General features: G+C 30.5%; 1 protein-coding gene across 1 annotated transcript; it reads right to left on the bottom strand.

Moving 5' to 3' along the window:
- Window positions 1-5,355: 5,355 nt before the first annotated feature.
- LOC108463161 (metacaspase-1-like) lies at window positions 5,356-11,076 on the bottom strand. Its single transcript, XM_017763106.2, has 5 exons — window positions 10,455-11,076; window positions 9,526-9,856; window positions 8,790-8,901; window positions 6,464-6,652; window positions 5,356-5,597 (listed from the first exon to the last, which is right to left on the bottom strand). Exons 1-5 carry the CDS (start codon window positions 10,873-10,875, stop codon window positions 5,538-5,540), a joined length of 1,113 nt encoding a protein of 370 aa, XP_017618595.1. The 5' UTR covers window positions 10,876-11,076; the 3' UTR covers window positions 5,356-5,537.
- Window positions 11,077-17,961: the final 6,885 nt, after the last annotated feature.

The following is a 17,961-nucleotide window of genomic DNA, read 5'->3' on the forward strand; positions in this document are numbered from 1 at the left end:
TAGAACTGAGAAAAATTTTCCTCTTGCACGGTCTCCATAGCTTAAATAACCATCAATCAGTTGTAACATCCCGATTTTGGGCCTAATCAGAACAGTGGTTTCGGGACCACAAATTCGAAGTCATAAAATTTATTTTAGTATCATTTTTAGGTCTACAGCATGATAATATGATTTTGTAAAAATTTTGTTAAGAAATTTTATCGCTTGAATGCTTAACTTGTAAAAAAGGAATAAATCGCATAAAGTGCTAAAGTTGTGTTCTATTAGCTAAATGTGTTAAATAGCTATAGAACTTAAAAGTTGAGGTCCTTAATGAGTAAATAGGAAATTATATGTGTGAATGGATGTACATGGAGTGTAAAAAAAAAGAAAAGAAAAGAAGAAAAGTCAAAGTTGATAAGGGTTGGTATTTTGATGAAAAAAGCTATATTAATAAAATAAAAACAAATGGCCATCTTTCTTCTCTATCTTTCTCCACCAAAAATTTAAGGAGAAAACCTTCATGGAAGCTTGAAATTTTCAGCACAATAAACCCTCTACATGTAAGTCATTTTGGTGTTAGTTTTTGTTGATTTTTATGTTTTTGGAACCCTTGAAGCTTAAGCTAGCTAAATAAGGGACTAATTTGCAGTATGATTGAAAAGCTAGGGATTTTCCATAATAGCATGGTAGTTATTTGTGAAGTTTAATGAAAGAAAAATGAAACCTTGTTGGGTAATAAACAACTATTGTTAAAGGATTTTTGATGAAATTATCAAATAGGGGCTAGATAAAGAAATGTGAAATTTATAAGTTAAATGTATGAAATTTTGAAATGTATGAGTCGCTATAGGTTTATATAAGGTTCAGCTAGGCTTGTAAAAGGAGGAAATTGCATAAATTTCATTTTAGGGGCAAAACTATAATTTTTCCAAAGTATGGTTTTTGGACTGATTTGAACAATGTGATGATTAAATAAGTGAAATTTACTCTTATAGATCAAGAAAAATAGAGCCCGGGCCTAGAACGGTGAAAGAGCAAGATCTTGGATTAAATCGTGTTAATTGTCCATATTTTGTATTGAGGTAAGTTTGTGTGTAAGTAATTCAACATTATGTTACTATGTATTTAACGCTTTGATATTGCATGAAATGTATATTTTTCTCTATGGATTTGGTTAAATGATGACTCGATGACGATCCAACAAAGGTTTGGTACCTTGAAATCCCGGTTGAACCTTAGGAATAGTTAGGATACAAATGCCAAGACGTTAGGGTTATAAGTGATTCCATGTAAGACCATATTTAGGACATGGCATTGGCATTGTCACGTGATCCCATGTAAGACCATGTCTAGGACATGGCATTGGCATCAATATGAGACATCGTGTAAGACAATAACTGGGCTATCGACTTTGATTTATGATCCCATGTAAGACCATATCTAGGGTATGGCATTGGCATCTTACTATGTGTATAAGATTTCCTAGGTATCCTTTAGTATTCCAAATGGTTCAATGGGTAATCCAAAGATTTTGTCAAGGAGATAACAATGTATGATCATGTTGAAAGGGTACAGGTATGTACATGAGGCTCATAAATATTGAGATTATAAATCAATGAGACCTTGGTAAGAAGTGAATGAATGAATTATGATCATGAGTTTATTGCTTACTATGTAAATGATATGATTTAAAATACATTTATGATACTTGATGACATTGTGTTAAATCATATTATATTCTGTGTACTAGAATGTATGATTAATGTTGTTAATTCTTTACATACAACTTACTAAGCTTTATGCTTACTCCCCTTTCTTTTTATTTTCTTATAGTATCGCCAAGCTAGCTCAAAGATTGAAGGACGTTGAAGACTTGATCACACTATCAATTGGATCTTTTGGGTATAGTTAGTCTCAACATTTTGAGTATGGCATATATAGAGGCATGGTCGATTTGTTATATGTCATATTAGTTTAGCCACGTGTGTTAGGTTTTTAATGATTTGATGATTCATTTTGTATATGGCCATGAGATATGGCTCATATTGATTACGGGGATGTAAATCCTATTCATATATGCATGCATGTGCTAAGGTTACTCATGATATGGTTAAATGTAGTTGGCATGTCTGAATTATGGATATGATCATGGATGTTTGATGATGGAATTATGAGTGAATAGCATAATAACAACTAAGGCATGAAGGAGTAAAACAGGAGTATAAATTGATAAGGAATTGCCTTGCATGAATCATGTTATGAATGTGTAAGTGCTCATTTCTGCCATGTTGGATGTCATTGAGATGTGTAACATGTATGATTATGGGTTACAAAAGGCTTGGAAAATAGCCTCAAATTTGTCCACACGTGTAGACACACGGCCTACTACATGGGCGTGTGGTCTGGCAGTGTGTCCCTTGCACCGTAATTAATGCAAAATAGAATGCCTAGTAATAAACACACGGGCAGAGGCACGGCCGTATGTCTCAGCCGTGTGAAGGACACGGCTTCAGTACATGGGCGTGTGCCCAGGCCGTGTGAAGTCTGCACCTGATTTTTAGAATTTAATTCACCACACGGCCTAAGCACATGGGCGTGTGACCCTATTTTATTGATGACGTCATAGTTAGAGAGTTACACGAGCTGAGGACACAGGCGTGTCCCAAGCCACAGGGCATATGTGACCACGTGGCCTACCCATACGGGCGTGTGACTTTCTAAAACATTGAAATTTTCTAAGTTTTCCAAAAGTTCTTGGTTTAGCCTCGAACCACTCCCAATGTATGTTTTGGGCCTCGTGAGCCCATATAAGGGACAATATGTATGTTAATGAATGATTTTAATTTGGGAAAAATTTTATATCCTGGTTTTGTGTGTTTGTTTGTGTTTAAGTCTGGTAATGCCTCGTATCTTGTCCCGGTGTCGGACACAGGTAAGGGGTGTTACATCAGCAATCATTGTGTTTCCCACTATGGAACCAACCAGTTCCATCTTAACCAAACCAGATTTGAAACTCAACTATTTTTTCAACAATCACAAAATTTCCAGAATTTCCTAGTAGAGTCCACCAACTTCTATTTTTATCCAATTGTTCCCATTTCTTTTTTAAATTTGGGTCCTTAGTGAGAACCGACTGTGACAATTCTTTCCTAATCCATATTTTGTATTATCCATTGTCTGATTGACTGCAAATTCAAATCTAAAGTGCGGAAAGTAAACTCTGATCCAAACCAAACTACTCTGACAAACATGCATTCCCAAAATAGGTGTTTTCATCCTCCCAATTACATTGACATAAAGCAGTGTTGTGTCCATGGTGTATATTCTCCTATTGATCACAAATTTACACAATAAGGTATCATTCAAAATTTCCCCCAAAAAACCTGTCACCTTATATGGAAGTTTGATGGACTAAAAGAATTTCCAAACCTTTTCTAGAACTTTTTGACTAGACATGTTTGAATTCCTTACTTGTTCATTTAAGGCTCGAAAATAGGAAGATTTAATAGAGAGCTCACTACATTTTGTGTGAATCCACTTCAGTTTTAGAAGTCCTTCAATTAAGGACTCAAGATCATTTAGTTCTTGCCAACCGAAGTTCCAAAGTAAATTTTCATTTCTTACCTGATTGAGATAGCCTCCATCATTGATAGAATTCCATCCACTTTCATTTTGCCATGATGTATTGTCTTTGATCAACTCCTTACCCACTAGAATGCTCTTCTAGGTTCAAGAGTCACATGTTCTCATTTTTGTTTGAAGGAAACCTTCCCTTGTGCAATACTTCTTGACCTAAGCTTCTTGAATGAGCTAATTTTGTCTATTAACAAATCTCCAAGCAAGTTTGGCTAAAAGTGTTCTATTCATCACTTGCATATTCCTTATCCTGAGTCCACTAGAGGATTTGTTAGAACTTTTTTTTCTAGTTAATAAAATGTAATTTTCTCTTGTTTGATTATCTCCCTACCAAAAATTCCTCACAACTTGATCCATTTTATCACAAAGTTTCCTTGAGGCTTGGAAACAAGATAATTGATGGATAGGTACATTAGAGAGCACCAATTTAATTAGGGTTATTTCTTTCCTTGGCCCAATAATTTTGATTTCCACGACAATAACTTTAACTCTATTGTATCAATTGTTGGTGGAAAGAATTTACTTTATTTTTTATTATTATTATTATTATTATTATTATTATTATTATTATTATGAGTCCTAATTCCATCCCCAAATATTTACCTAATGTATACATTGTTTTAAAATTTGGATGATAGTTGTTGGTGATTTTAAGCTTTGATTTGTTGTAATTGATTCGCATTCTAGATAAAGTGTAATATAGTTCCAAAATCCCCTTCACAACATGACATGATCCACTTTTTCAAAAAAATAAGAAACTATTATTTACAAAAAGAAGATGAGATATCGGGCATACTTTTATCCACTTTGAAATCTTGAATTTGACACTCTTTTTCTACCGTAGTAATTACAATGGACAAAATATTTTGATATAAAACAAAAAGGTAATGTGATAGCAGATCACATTGTCTCATGCCTATAATGAGATTAAAGCTACTTGTAGGAAAACTATTGAGCAATATTTGGTAAGAAATGATCGAAATGCAGTGTAATCAAGTTAGTCCATCTATCCTCAAACTATTGAGTTAGAATTTTTTTTTTTTAATTTTCTAATTGAGGTATTTCTAATTTTCTTTTATTTAATTTTTTTCACATAATTGTCTTCTTTCTTCCTTTTTAGTTTTAATTCTTTTAGGGTTTTTTTTAACGTATCACTCTTAATTCTATTTTTTTAAGATTTTTATTGTATCACTTTTAATTTTTTGGGAAAAAAGTTAATAAACCTACTTGTCATTCAAAAGAGTTGTTTATTATTCTATTTAATTTTCACAAGTTATTAATACAAATTTAAATTAATTTGTATGTAACATATAAACATAAATGGTACTTTATCAATAATTACATTAATAGTTTATAAAAATTAAATTAAATTAAAATAACATAAAATTAAAGTTCTAACGTTAAAATTGAAAAATAATTTAAAATAAATCATTTTCTTTCATTTCCACAATTTAATCATATAAAAAAGTTAAAATTCCTTTCTTTTATTAATTTTAACTATATAAATAAGAAATAAATATATTATTTACTTTCTTTAACCTTCTTTTCTTCTAATAAAATATTGTAATACCTTAATTTTCACAATGAATCAAATAATTCAACCTGGAACAATTTTAAAATGATAAAATGACCATCCTTTAAAATTTATACTTTAATTCTAATCGCTTTACCTTTTAACCTATTTATTTCTATAATAATAATGATGATGGTGATGATAATAAAATGAAAAGACAGCTGTTCCTTTCCAGAAGTTTTTATTTCCTTATGTACGTGTTAGATGAACAAAGATTTTAGTGTACAAAGGCTATAACCTATATATACATATCCACAATTAATGAAACCTTCAGCCCTCAAAAGATAGCTCCTCCCATTGATCCCATGGCTGATGTTACTTCAATTGTTGATATATATACACACACTTAAAGTTTAAATTGGGTCTCGTAAACGTTGAACTGTTCAGAAGCTGAAAGTAAAGGTTTCTGTAAAATAAAAAATAAAAAAAATCACAAGTTTTGAATTTACTATGGAAATTTGATTTCATCAACTTCAATTCTCTAACCTAATTCAATTTAATCATACAAAAACAACAATCTAAACTAAAAAATGACCTCAATCCAGAATGATTCAAATTCAAAATAACTAAAACCCAAAATGAGAAAAAATTATTTAACACATGTTCTAAAATTGTGAGACAAAAATAAAAAAATAATTAATATAAATTTAAACATGCTATTAGAAAAATAAATAAATTAAAAATAAATCCTCTTCAAAATAAACGAAAAGTTTTCTTTCTCTTTGTCACAAATAAGTCATGTGAGTGGCTACAAATAACTAAAATATGTGAAAAAAAATACTCCAACCGAATATAGCTTAAATGATTCAAACTCATAATGACCTAACCTAAAAAACCCTAATCACAAATTTAAATAACAATTTAAAATAACCTGAAAATTTCAAAATCTGAATTGACCAGATCTAGATCTGACACAAACCCAACTTGTCCATTAACAAATCTATGTAAAATATACAAGAGGTTATTTTATTGACAGAACTGGGTCCAAATAAGTTATTAATATTTTCATGTCCGTTCAAGCTCAAATTATAATTAGTTTTAGTGATCACTACTAATATTTCCATTGCAAATGAAAAAGGATTATATAGAATAAGGATGTTATTCCTTTCTAATAGATTAATACCACATCAATAATTTCATCTTGAATTTCAAAATTTTCATTTGAATTTAATTTTTTCAAGATAAAAGTATTGATGATACATTAAACTATTAAAAATGATACAGATAATATTACGTATTTTCCTATTAAGAAGAGATTGCGTAATAAATTACCTGTGTGATATTGGGACCAAAAATTCGGCTCAAAATGCGAGAACCACCCACACATCCTCGCTCGTTGGCCTTTTCAATTCTTTCCTCAATCCTCTTAAGCAAATTCCCGTATGTTACATCTGGGTCTGCTTTTACAACCTCTATTAAAATGTACGTCAATGCCCCATTCATTGTCTTGGAACTAAATGCCTGCAAGTAGATGACGACACATTCATCCATTTTCACTAATAATTTTAGGGTTTATAATTCATATACTAATAGCACATAATTTCAGTAAATTAGATAATGACACATAATCAACAGTTTTCAAAAACAAATTTAAAAATCTCATTTTAATGATATGTAATTATCTAATTTATCGATTATGTATAAAATTATTTAAAATACAATTAATATATGAATTAATGCATAATATATGAATTCAAAGTTTTATTATATGGATTATTATCAGATACATTGCCTGTGAAAAAATCCACAAGCAATCAACGACAAGTGTCCTATTTATTTTTATAATGTAATTTTTTTATTTTTCACCGACAATATATCTAATAATAAATCTTTATTGTAATCTCATTTTCAATTATTATATGGGATAAATGTTAAAATTACGAATGTCTTAATATTATATATAAACTATATTTTTATTTAATTTATAAATAAAATTCTAATTTGATTTAATTTTATAAATCACCAACACTATTATTAATACAACACAATTTTTCGTTTAAATGTTGCATATGCAAATAGCTATATTTATCTAATACAAAAATAAATTGATGTATTTATTTATTTAAATGTGTATGATTGGATTAAAATCAAAGTTTTAAGTATATATTTGAATCACAATAAAAATTTATGTGTATAATTACACGAGATAAATCTCAAAATTATATATGAATTTTAATTTAATCTGCAATTATATACATGAACTTTAATTTAGTGTAATTATATTCGTAAAACTTTGACTTGTGGTTCAAATATATATTTAAAATTTTAATTTTGATTCAATCATACAAATTTAAAGAAATAAATACATCAATTTATTTTATATTGAATAAATATAATTATTTATAGATGTAATATATAAACATAAAATGATACTATATCAATAATTATATTAATAATTTTAGAATTAAATCAAATTAAAATTTCATTTATACAATTAGCATTAAACCAAATTTTATATATAATTTTGAGATTTATCCCTAATTACACGAATCAAAATTGATGTATCAAATTGCATCTTGAATCTACTGTTTTATATACCGAATCAAACATCTAATTATAATTGGATTCTCCAATACTATGTAATTAACCATTTGATTTAAAAAGAAAAAAAAGAAGTGAAAAGTAATCATGGCAACTCTTTTTATGAGAAGGGATTATATTAAATTGTGATTCCACGTTATTCTTACCACTTTTTAATAGGAGAATAACAAATAAGATTTTTCCTCTAATTTTTAACATTTTTAGTTAAATTTGAATTTTTTAAGAGTACAAAGCGGACAATCAGGAGGAAAAATCTAATTTGTCATTCTCCTATTGAAAAGTGATAGAGATGACGTGGAATCACAGTTTCTTACAATTCTTTCTCCTCTTTTTATATAATAATATAAGTTGTAATACCGAAAATTAAGCGCTAAAAATTTAATAATTAAAAATTAAATACTAAATTTAAATTATAAATTATTTTGTTTAGAATATTACTTAAAATAACGTATGAAATATCATTAATTCTTTAATAAATGTAAAAGAATATTTCAAATTTTAAACATAAAATCTATATGGGATAACATAATATTAAAAAGTAAAATAAAATAAATGAAAAAATTCGTTAAAATATGTCATAAGTCTCGGTACTATTTGAAAATTAGTCTTTAAATTTTTATTTTAAGAATTTAATCTCTACTTTTTAAATTTCAAAATCTAGGTCCAAATGTTTACATTGTTGATTTTTGTGTTATATTCGAGTTCATTACAACGTCATTTTTTCAATTTCATGACTATGGTTTTTTTAAATTTTAAAATGTCACACCAACAAATTTAATAAAAAATTTGATAGTGTTAATAGTTAGATCTGAATTTAAAAAATAAATAAAAATCTTGAAAATAAAAGTATAAAAATTCTAAAATTTTAAAAATACTAATACTTTAAGCAAAATATTCTTCTTATCTACTTATCATAGTTTATATATATATATATAGAAAAGATTTTATGCTGTGATTTTTAATATAGGTTATTAAAATTTAAATTATTGAAAATATTGATTTTCGATTGATTTACTATTTTTTCTACGGATTATCAAATAAGGCATAAATAACTTACCGTTGTGTCAGCAGCAACCTGGTCATCTTCGCAAGCACTGATACAATAAGCTTTTCCACCACTTGTTTGTTTCCTCGCACCCGATGGAGGTTTGTTATCTTTCCATTGCTGTCTAACCGTAGGAGAAAGAAATTAGAATCTGATTCTTTGAAAAGAGCACGCACCCATTGAGGCAAATGGTCGAACATATAAAGCGCATTACTTTACATACAAATACATCAGCCACAGAAAAATATTTTTATGTTTGGAAGTGAAGTTTTTGTGAAAGGAATGTAGAAATTACTTGTTCTTTATCATAGACGTGCTCTAGATCAAGAATAGTGAAGTTTTTGAACAGAGCACGCGACCATTGAGCAAATGCTCGAACACGTAAAGTGCATTGCTTTGCATAAATGTATAGCAACCTTAGAACAAGAATTCTACGATTGGCAGTGAATCTTTTGTGAAAGAAACGTGGAGCTTACTTTTCTTTGTCATAGACGTGCTCTAGATAAAGAATGGTGAAGTTTTTGAAAAAAGAGAACGCACCCATTGTGTCAAATGGTTGAACACGTAAAGCGCATTACCTTACATACGTATATCTCAAACAGAGTATAAGGTTTTTATGATCGGGAATGAAGTTTTTTGCGAAAAGAAATGTGGGACTTCATTACCTTACATACGTATATCTCAAACAGAGAATAAGGTTTTTATGATCGGGAATGAAGTTTTTTGCGAAAAGAAATGTGGGACTTACTCGTTGTTGTCATAGTAGTGCTCTAGATCAAGAATAGTTCCGCTATGGCAAGCATCAACAATGGCATGAAGCCTGACACCCTCTGTCAGCGGCTGAACAATGGTTTTATAAATGTCATTGTCGACGATCATGCCTTCTTTCAGAAAATCAACCGGGCATATGGTCTCGTCGAATCCATCAATCTCATCGTCTTCAAAATCGGGTTGCCGTAAGCCGTGCCCGGAATAATAGAAAACCAGCGAATCTCCTGAACGACAGTCCTTCACCAGCCATTTCAAGCTACTCTCGATGTTCGCCTTCGTTGGTATAAGCCTGGCGTCTGGTTGTTCCTCTGCAGTTCAATACATACGGTACCCATTTTCACTGTGCGAGTTCAAATTAAACTTGGCTGTCTGGTTTGGATTGGGTCAATTTGGATCGATTAATTTTCTGTTGAAGTAAGATTATGGTATAAGTCATTTTTAGGTTTAGATTGTTTAGGGTTTGAGTTATTTGAATTTGATGTTTGAGTTTTCCGAGGAAGTTATTTGAGGTTTGGGTTATTTTGATTTTAATTATTTCCACTTAAAGGAAGTTAATTTTATATTTCAATAATCATTTTTGGATTTGAGTTGTTTAGTTTTAGGTAATTTGAATTTGAGATTAAAATTTTCATATCGAGTTAATTTTTGAATTATTGTTATTTTTATTTATGTCGGAGTTTAGATACATTTAAAATAAGGTTGAACATGTTTAAAATTTTGATTTTTATGATAAAATATAGCTAGATTATGTTTTTTTAATTAATCAAATCCGTTTTCAAATTAAAACATGAGAAAATATTAAAATATTAGGAAACATATGAAAATTACAATTTGGGTTGAAATTGAGCAGATTGGATCAATGTCACACAAGCTAAATTAAAACCCATAAGGTTTAAGATAAAATACCTGTGAGAATTAGCATGTTTTCATCCCGATATTCGTAGTACTGAATCAACAAAGCTCTCATGTTGAACACATCGTTTATGGTCCCTTTGAGCTTATACTTCCACTTCTTGTAGCTCACACCGCAAAGCACAGCACGTTTATTCCCCAATGCGCCAACATTATCCAAACCACAAGATTTAGGGTAAACGAATGATGACAGCCCCGGAGCCGTAGCCGGTTTCAGAGCGAGACAAAGTTTCTTCAAAAGGTTATCTATTAATGATGGAATTGAACTGCCATAGTGTCCGCCAGAAGGCGGTGATTGTTTTCTCGGTGTTCGGTTGGGAATGACTGTACGACATTGCGGGCAAATAATGATCTCCGTAGTAGTTGACGCTGAAAACTTTTGCTTGCAACGGTGGCATATAATTTTGATTTCCATATCAACCTTTTGAGCTCTAATTCATGAGCATGAATTTGGCTAACACCAAAACTAAAGTAGCTTCATTGGAAGGAAAGTTGTAATTTGAAGTTTAAATGGAACATGCGGCATAGACAAAAAGTATCATGCCAATGTCTATGGGTCATTCTTTGCTTCAAAAATTGTCTTCCTTATTATGCTTCCGTGTATATATATATACACACACACACACAAACATATATATAAACATATTTATTATTCAAGCATATATATTATTCTTTTCACAACTTTTACCAATCAATTTTAGATATGTAATCTAATAGATGATTCTATGTTTTTACAGAATACCTTAGAAAATCGATTTTGATAGGTCCACGTTAAAAATTTTAAAGGTTAATATACTATTTGGTACTCAAATTTGACTGCAATATTCAATTTGATATTTGAGTTTGGCTTCAAGTTTCACTTTGGTACTTGAGTTTTCTTTTGTCCTAGTTACGTATTTAAGTTTGACTTCAATGTTTAATTTGATATTTCGGATTTTTTTGTCCCAATTACGTATGTTTTTTTTACTAGAGCATATGTGTCAAATATTCATTAGGTCATCTGATGCCATTTGGTTAGGGGTACAAAATTGAACATTGAAGTCAAACCCATGTACCAAATTGGGACAAAAAAACTTACATACCAAATTGCACATTGAAGCCAAACTTAGGTATCAAATGGTATATTAATCCAATTTTTAGTTTCACAATAAAAGACCCAAAATTAAGGTTAAATTTTGCTATTAGTCCCTTTACTATGTGTAAGTTGTGGATTTAGTCTATGTGGATTTAGTCCTAACCAAATGGTAGTTGTTACATTTATTAAGTTATATTATTTTCAAATTCTTATACGACAGACATATTATCACATGTGTAATGTAATGTCGGCGTGCTATTTTCGCATATTACTAAAAAGATATAGTTAATGGATTTAACGAATTTTGTTTGCGTCAATATTAAAAATTCAAAATTTGAAAAGTATAGGCTAAGAATGATCAAATTGTAGAATATGGACTAATTCTACAACTTTATGCATAGTACATGACCCATAGTAGAATTTAACCAAACAAGTTTAATTGCTATTGTTTGGGTTAAGACTAGAAACTTAAATTTAAAAAGTATAGGGATTAAATTGACCAAATTAAAAAGTATAGGGACTAAAAGTGAAAAAAATTAAAGTATAGGGACTAAGCCCACAAATTATGCATAGTATAGAGGCTAATAGTAGAATTTACCCAAAGTTATACATATTTAACTTTTGGGTTAATTTTAATAGACATCCTTAAATTATGACTCAAATTTTAAATTGATTCTTTACCTTCAAAACGTTTTAATTGAGTTTTCAAAATATCATTATCATTTCAATTAGTTCCTTCCATCGGCCTAGCTATTAGCTTATGCATTAAATGCAACTCAAATATGAATTGAAACATATTTAAAACATATAGATTAAATTGTAAATACATATGTACCTATTGAACTCAACTTTAATCTAAATTCTAAAGTGTTAAAAAAAGAGAAAGAAATTGCCCTCTTAAATTTGATTGATATTGCATTTTCTTAAACCGGTTAGATCTAAATTTTTATGTTGTAATTATGTACATATTTACAATTTAATCTATATATTTTAAAAATATTTCACGTCAAATCTTAACCTACATTTAATGCTGACAACTAAGCTAACAAAAAAACCTAATTAATACAATATTAATAATTTAAAACATTTTGAAATTTACGTTGCAATTCTTTGTGAAATAAGTTATGGAGCAATTTAAAGTTTGTGTGATAATTTAATAACATTGAGTGGAACAAACCTTTTAAAAAATTTTATGTACTATAAAAACTAATTTCTATTGTAAAATTTAAAACCCAATTGAAAATTAAATGAAATATTATCCTACTTTATTCTCCATTTAGAATATTTAAGATGCCCAACCCTTTAAGAAAATTTGACAGTGGCACACACTTTATTATGTTTGATTGAAAATGAAATTATTTAATTGTCAAATACAGTAGAAAAATTATTCAGGTTCAAATCTAAAATATAATATCCATGGAGATTTGATTTCAACGTAAGTTTTGTTCTTCAGTATAGATTAACTATAAAAAGCTAATTATTGTCTTTATACACTCACGATGTATATGTACACTTCAATTATATATATTGATTAATTAATTATGATTCAAATAAACAATTTCTTAGCTACTCATTCAACTTAATTAATATATACAAACTTGTGACAATATTTAATGGTGTGACTTAAAATTGGTTTTGATATATAGAGATAGTGATTTTTTTAATTATATTGTGATTAACAAACTATTATATATTGTTTTTAAATATATTTTAAGGGTATATTCTATCACCCACTAATTTACTTGTGGGATCTTAAAAGCTTATAGTAATAACATATTTCTCCACTCCCATCAAACTTTAAAAATTCTTGTGTTATATTTGTGCACAATTTTAAGATTTAGGTAAAAGTAGATATATGTATTAGGAGTTAAAATGTATTTTGCCATCTTTATTAAAAAATGGGTAATTTTAGTTTTTTTTACATTAGATCAAAGAGCAAATTGATCATTCTATTAAAAATTTCATCGATTTCTACTATTAAAAACTGGCGTGGCTAACAAAATAACTAAATAGTTACACATGACGTGTCATTTATAGTGGCGGAGCTAGAAATTTTTTTTCTAGGGGAGGGCAGAATTAAATTTTATATTTTTACAATAGTAAAAGTACAATTTTACCGTTTTAATAGTCTATATCTTTATAATTTTTAAAAGATTTAATCAAAATTTTATCATTTTGGGGTAAAATGAAATTTTATCATTCCTAATTTAAAATTTTATAAATTATAAAGAGCCTAATTGGAAAACTTTCCATTTTAGGGGGGGCGAGGCATTTGCCAGCCCCCTCGGCTCTGTCATTGGCCATGTGTAATTTATGCTGATATATAGAGACCAATTTTTTAATAGTAAAAATAGATGGGTCTTTTAATAGAAAGACTAATTTGCTCTTTAACCTAATATGTAAAGACTAAATTGCTCATTTTTTAAGTAAAAGAGTCAGGATACAATCTAACTCTTAGTACAAGAGTCTCCACGATACTTTCACATTACATTTGTTATTTAATGAAATTTCATTTAAAAGTTTCTATTTTGAAACTTGAATTAGAAATGTCGATGAATTGAATCTATGCCCAACTCGAGCTTTATAAGAAATCACATGTCAAGTCTGGCTTTAATCAGTGGGTTAATTTGTGAAATTGATTAAAATTTAAAACCCAAAGAAAATAATAATAAGAAAAAGCTTTAGTGATAGATTTAATAAAAGCTTTCGGTTTGGATAGATGCATTTCTTATATTCTTGTAAGAGATAGAATAAGAGAAAGCAAAGAATCAGATGCATTTTGCTTTCAAACACTGTGCCTAATACTAAAAACTAAAAACTAACCCACTTCAGACTGCTTTACTCTTCTTTTGTCTGATTCTTAGCTTCTTCTTAGAGATTAATAGGGGATTTGGCGGTAGGGTTGTTTCCCAATATTTTTTGGTATTCCATAATTGTTACTGCAGCGGATTCAAAAATACGACTTAAGAGATAGGGAAGAAGTCATAAATTTTTTTTGGGAGTCTGAAATTAAATTATATATTTTTATGATAGTAGAAATGTAATTTTACCATTTTAATAGTTTATATCTTTATAATTTTAGAGGATAAAATAAAAATTTATTATTTTGAGAGGCCAAAGTACAAATTTACCATTATTAATTTAAAATTTTATAAATTATAAAGAGTATAAATAAAAAGTTTTCATTTTAGGGAATCGGGGCCCTTACCGGTCCCCTAAATCGTCCCTAGTTCGATATCCATAAACAATATTAGATATCTTTAAATATTTTTATGTAAAAATAAATCTATTTATAAATATTGTATACTTGATATTTTAACTAAAAGTGAAATAGAATTTTAACTTTCAATCATTGATATTTATTATTATTTTTGTTATATGTATAGATGATCTTAACAACTCATTAGATAATATATGTTTCACAAATTGAGGAGTATAAAAAACTTTTACGTATAGGAACCGTATATATAAGAGTAAACATAGTTCTTTTTTTCCATAAAAAAATATTTGTGTATTAATGCATCTCTTTATTTTTTTTGGTTTTCTTAAAGTATTCATTGAAGTAAGTTCAGTGATTAATCCTTTGCGTTTTGTAGGCCCATTAAGGGGGTAGACGCTTGTCGCGTGTGAAATGATATGCGGATTGTGCAAGTATACACATTGGATTAGGTAATAAAGTGATGAGTCAGTATCGTTCCCACGAGTATCGGATTGACACACAAAAGTGATCAAGTTATTATAATAAAATGCAATTAATGCTATGGTAAAGTTATGTTAAGTATGCAGTGGCAATTAAAAGAAATAAGGATGTATGTAATATGTGGAATTAATGAATACTTGGAAATGCTATGACAAAACGAGAGTAGAAATGTAATGGCAATTATGAGAATTTGTAACGCCCCAATTTTTGAGAATTTTAAAAATGTTGGAAAAGTTTAAAAATTTTGTGTTCTGTTTGTTTGTCGTAGGATTAAGTACGTTAGTGGGCCTCTAGAAGGCCCAAGCTTAAGATAAAACCCGGTAGTTTTAATTAATTTTAATTCCATAAGAAAAAGGGGTTCTGGTTAATTGGGCTTTTAGGTATTAATTGTGTAAAATAAATCACAAGGAAGCATGTGGTAAAGTGGCTATGTGACGCCACTTAGGGGCTTTAGAGGTGGCGTGTGGATGACCAAGGAGGGCTAAGGCTCGAGTCACAAGGTAAGCAAATTAATGATATTAATTTTTATGTACAGAAAAGGTAAGTAATGGAACTGAAGTGAAAGACTGTTAGGAAGAGTTGGAGTTACTCAGGAGATTGAGTAAGGAGGGGATAAGGGAGAGAATTTAGGAGCTAGTTAGGGAGAGCTGTGTTGGCCGAATAATGGACTCTTGAGGAGCAAGAGTTGGCTGGCCAAGGGGAGCTTTAGGGAGGCAAAATTCGGCTAGGGTTAAGGTCAGTATAAATTCGGCATTAAGGGAAAGTTGTGCTGTTTGCTGACCATTTCCCTCTTCATTCTTCTCCCCTCTCTTCATCAACCTTTTTCTTATTCTCCTTTCTCCTTCATAGCCGAACCCTTCTAACCTTTTGTTCATCTCCATCCTTCCCTTCAGACGTTTCAAAACCTTCATAGCCTTTGGCCATAAAAAGCCAAAATCCCGAAAGCTACACTTTCTTTTGTGCCGATTTTTCCCTAGCCAAATCTCTTATTTTTCTCATCATCTTTGGCCGAATCTCTCAACCTCTAAACCCCAGGTTTCTGTCGATAATACCACAAGTAAAAAACCTCATATTTTATCTTTCTCTACACTTTTGCAAAAAAAACCGAAACTCCCACACTATCCTAGGGACATAGCCGAATACTGAGATCACTGAAGGCTCGACTTTTGTTATCGTTTGAGGGCTTAGAACTATATCAGAATCAAGTAGGAACTAAGGGGGAACGTTGACTGAAAGAATCGGTGGTAAGTCTTTCCAACTTAGTCTATCTTTCATATTTTAAGAAAAGCCGGAATCCCTAAAAAGTTAAGGAGGTTGTCGTTTTTGGACTTGTAGCCCTAAAGGGTTGTAATAACTGTTCTGCTTTGGTAAATGGTGTGATTTAGAGGCTGTTGATCAGGGGCTTGGACAAGTGGAACGATCAGATCTTTGGATTTAAGACATAGTTCGGCAACAAGGTAAGAGCAAGAAGGTTCTAAGCATGTTTGGCCGAATATGGTAAGGGGCTATTTACTCAGTATTAATTCGATATCTAGAGTAATGTGTTAGTGATTTAATTATAGGCAGTTCATGCGTGGATCTCGACAACGAATCATTGCAAAGTAGGTGTGTAACTGACACCCTCTCATAGACTAGATCGGCAAAAGCCGAAAAGCCGAAATGCCGAAAAGTTGGTATTTTGGGAATTTACGAGTGTGCGAATGCTCGTAAGATAATTGGGTTTGTAAGTTTGGTATTCTGATGGAAATAAACTGTAGTACGTGCGATTTCGTGCATTTTGATAACTTGGGCTTAATGGGCCAAAAATTGGGTTTATGGGCCAACGGGCCCAGTTCGGTGAGTATGCGCGGTAAGTGTTCTGATAGTACGTAAATGGTTAGGATATGCATGAAAACCCTAAAAGTAGCTAAATTACTATAATACCCTTATGTATGGGAAATTACCATGATACCCCTAGGTGTAAATGACCAATATGCCCCTAGGGTTAATTTTGTCTGAAAAGCACGTTGATTTAAATCTATATGATGTAGGCCATGAATGAATATTTGTTGCATAGGGACATGGGTTATATTTTGGAGGAAGCGTCCTGGTGGCTATGCCACAATTATCTGATCTGGTGGCTCTGCCACATATTTCTGTTCTGGTGGCTCTGCCACGACTATCTATATTTGGTGACTCTGTCACATTATCTGTTCTGGCAGCCATGCTGCATATTTCTGTGGTGTGTAGCGGTTGGGTGGGTCGAGTAGTCTCCCCACATGGTGAAAGGATGGTACGGGGGTGTACATGGTTGGATATGGGTTGGGTTTTGCATATACAGGAAATATCTGATCTGATCTGTTATGGGCCTATGGGCTTAATTTCAGATTCGCTCGGCTAAGGCCAATTTATTCATTTCGTGGTTTGAACCGATATGGGCTATGGTTGGGTTAATTTTACACACCGAGTTTCCCAAACTCATCCCTATTTTCATCCATGCGGTAGTCCCCAACCATAGTGGGCTTGGAGTCATGAGGATTCGGAGTGGCCACTGCTCTGCAATATGGATTTCTTCTAGTGATTTGGACTTAAATTTTCTTTACTTTGATGATTTGGGTTTTGTTATGTAATAAGGCCACTTATGATTATTTTTATTTGGGTTTTGATTTATAACTTATTATGATGATCTTAAATTATATTAACTATCAAAATGGGCTAGATCTAGGGTTCGTTTTCCAAAAACATAA

Source organism: Gossypium arboreum, chromosome 13 (genome assembly GCF_025698485.1).
Source record: "Gossypium arboreum isolate Shixiya-1 chromosome 13, ASM2569848v2, whole genome shotgun sequence".
In the NCBI taxonomy this organism is placed as follows: domain Eukaryota; kingdom Viridiplantae; phylum Streptophyta; class Magnoliopsida; order Malvales; family Malvaceae; genus Gossypium; species Gossypium arboreum.

What these genes read in the sequence shown, in the direction of transcription:
- LOC108463161 (XM_017763106.2), bottom strand. Translation starts at nt 10,875, where the DNA reads ATGGAAATCAAAATTATATGCCACCGTTGCAAGCAAAAGTTTTCAGCG. An exon ending in CACTACTATGACAACAACGA is followed by an intron (nt 8,902 to 9,525) that starts GTAAGTCCCACA and finishes TCCTACGGTTAG; the next exon opens with ACAGCAATGGAAAGATAACA. An exon ending in TTGGTCCCAATATCACACAG is followed by an intron (nt 5,598 to 6,463) that starts GTAATTTATTAC and finishes TTTATTTTACAG; the next exon opens with AAACCTTTACTTTCAGCTTC.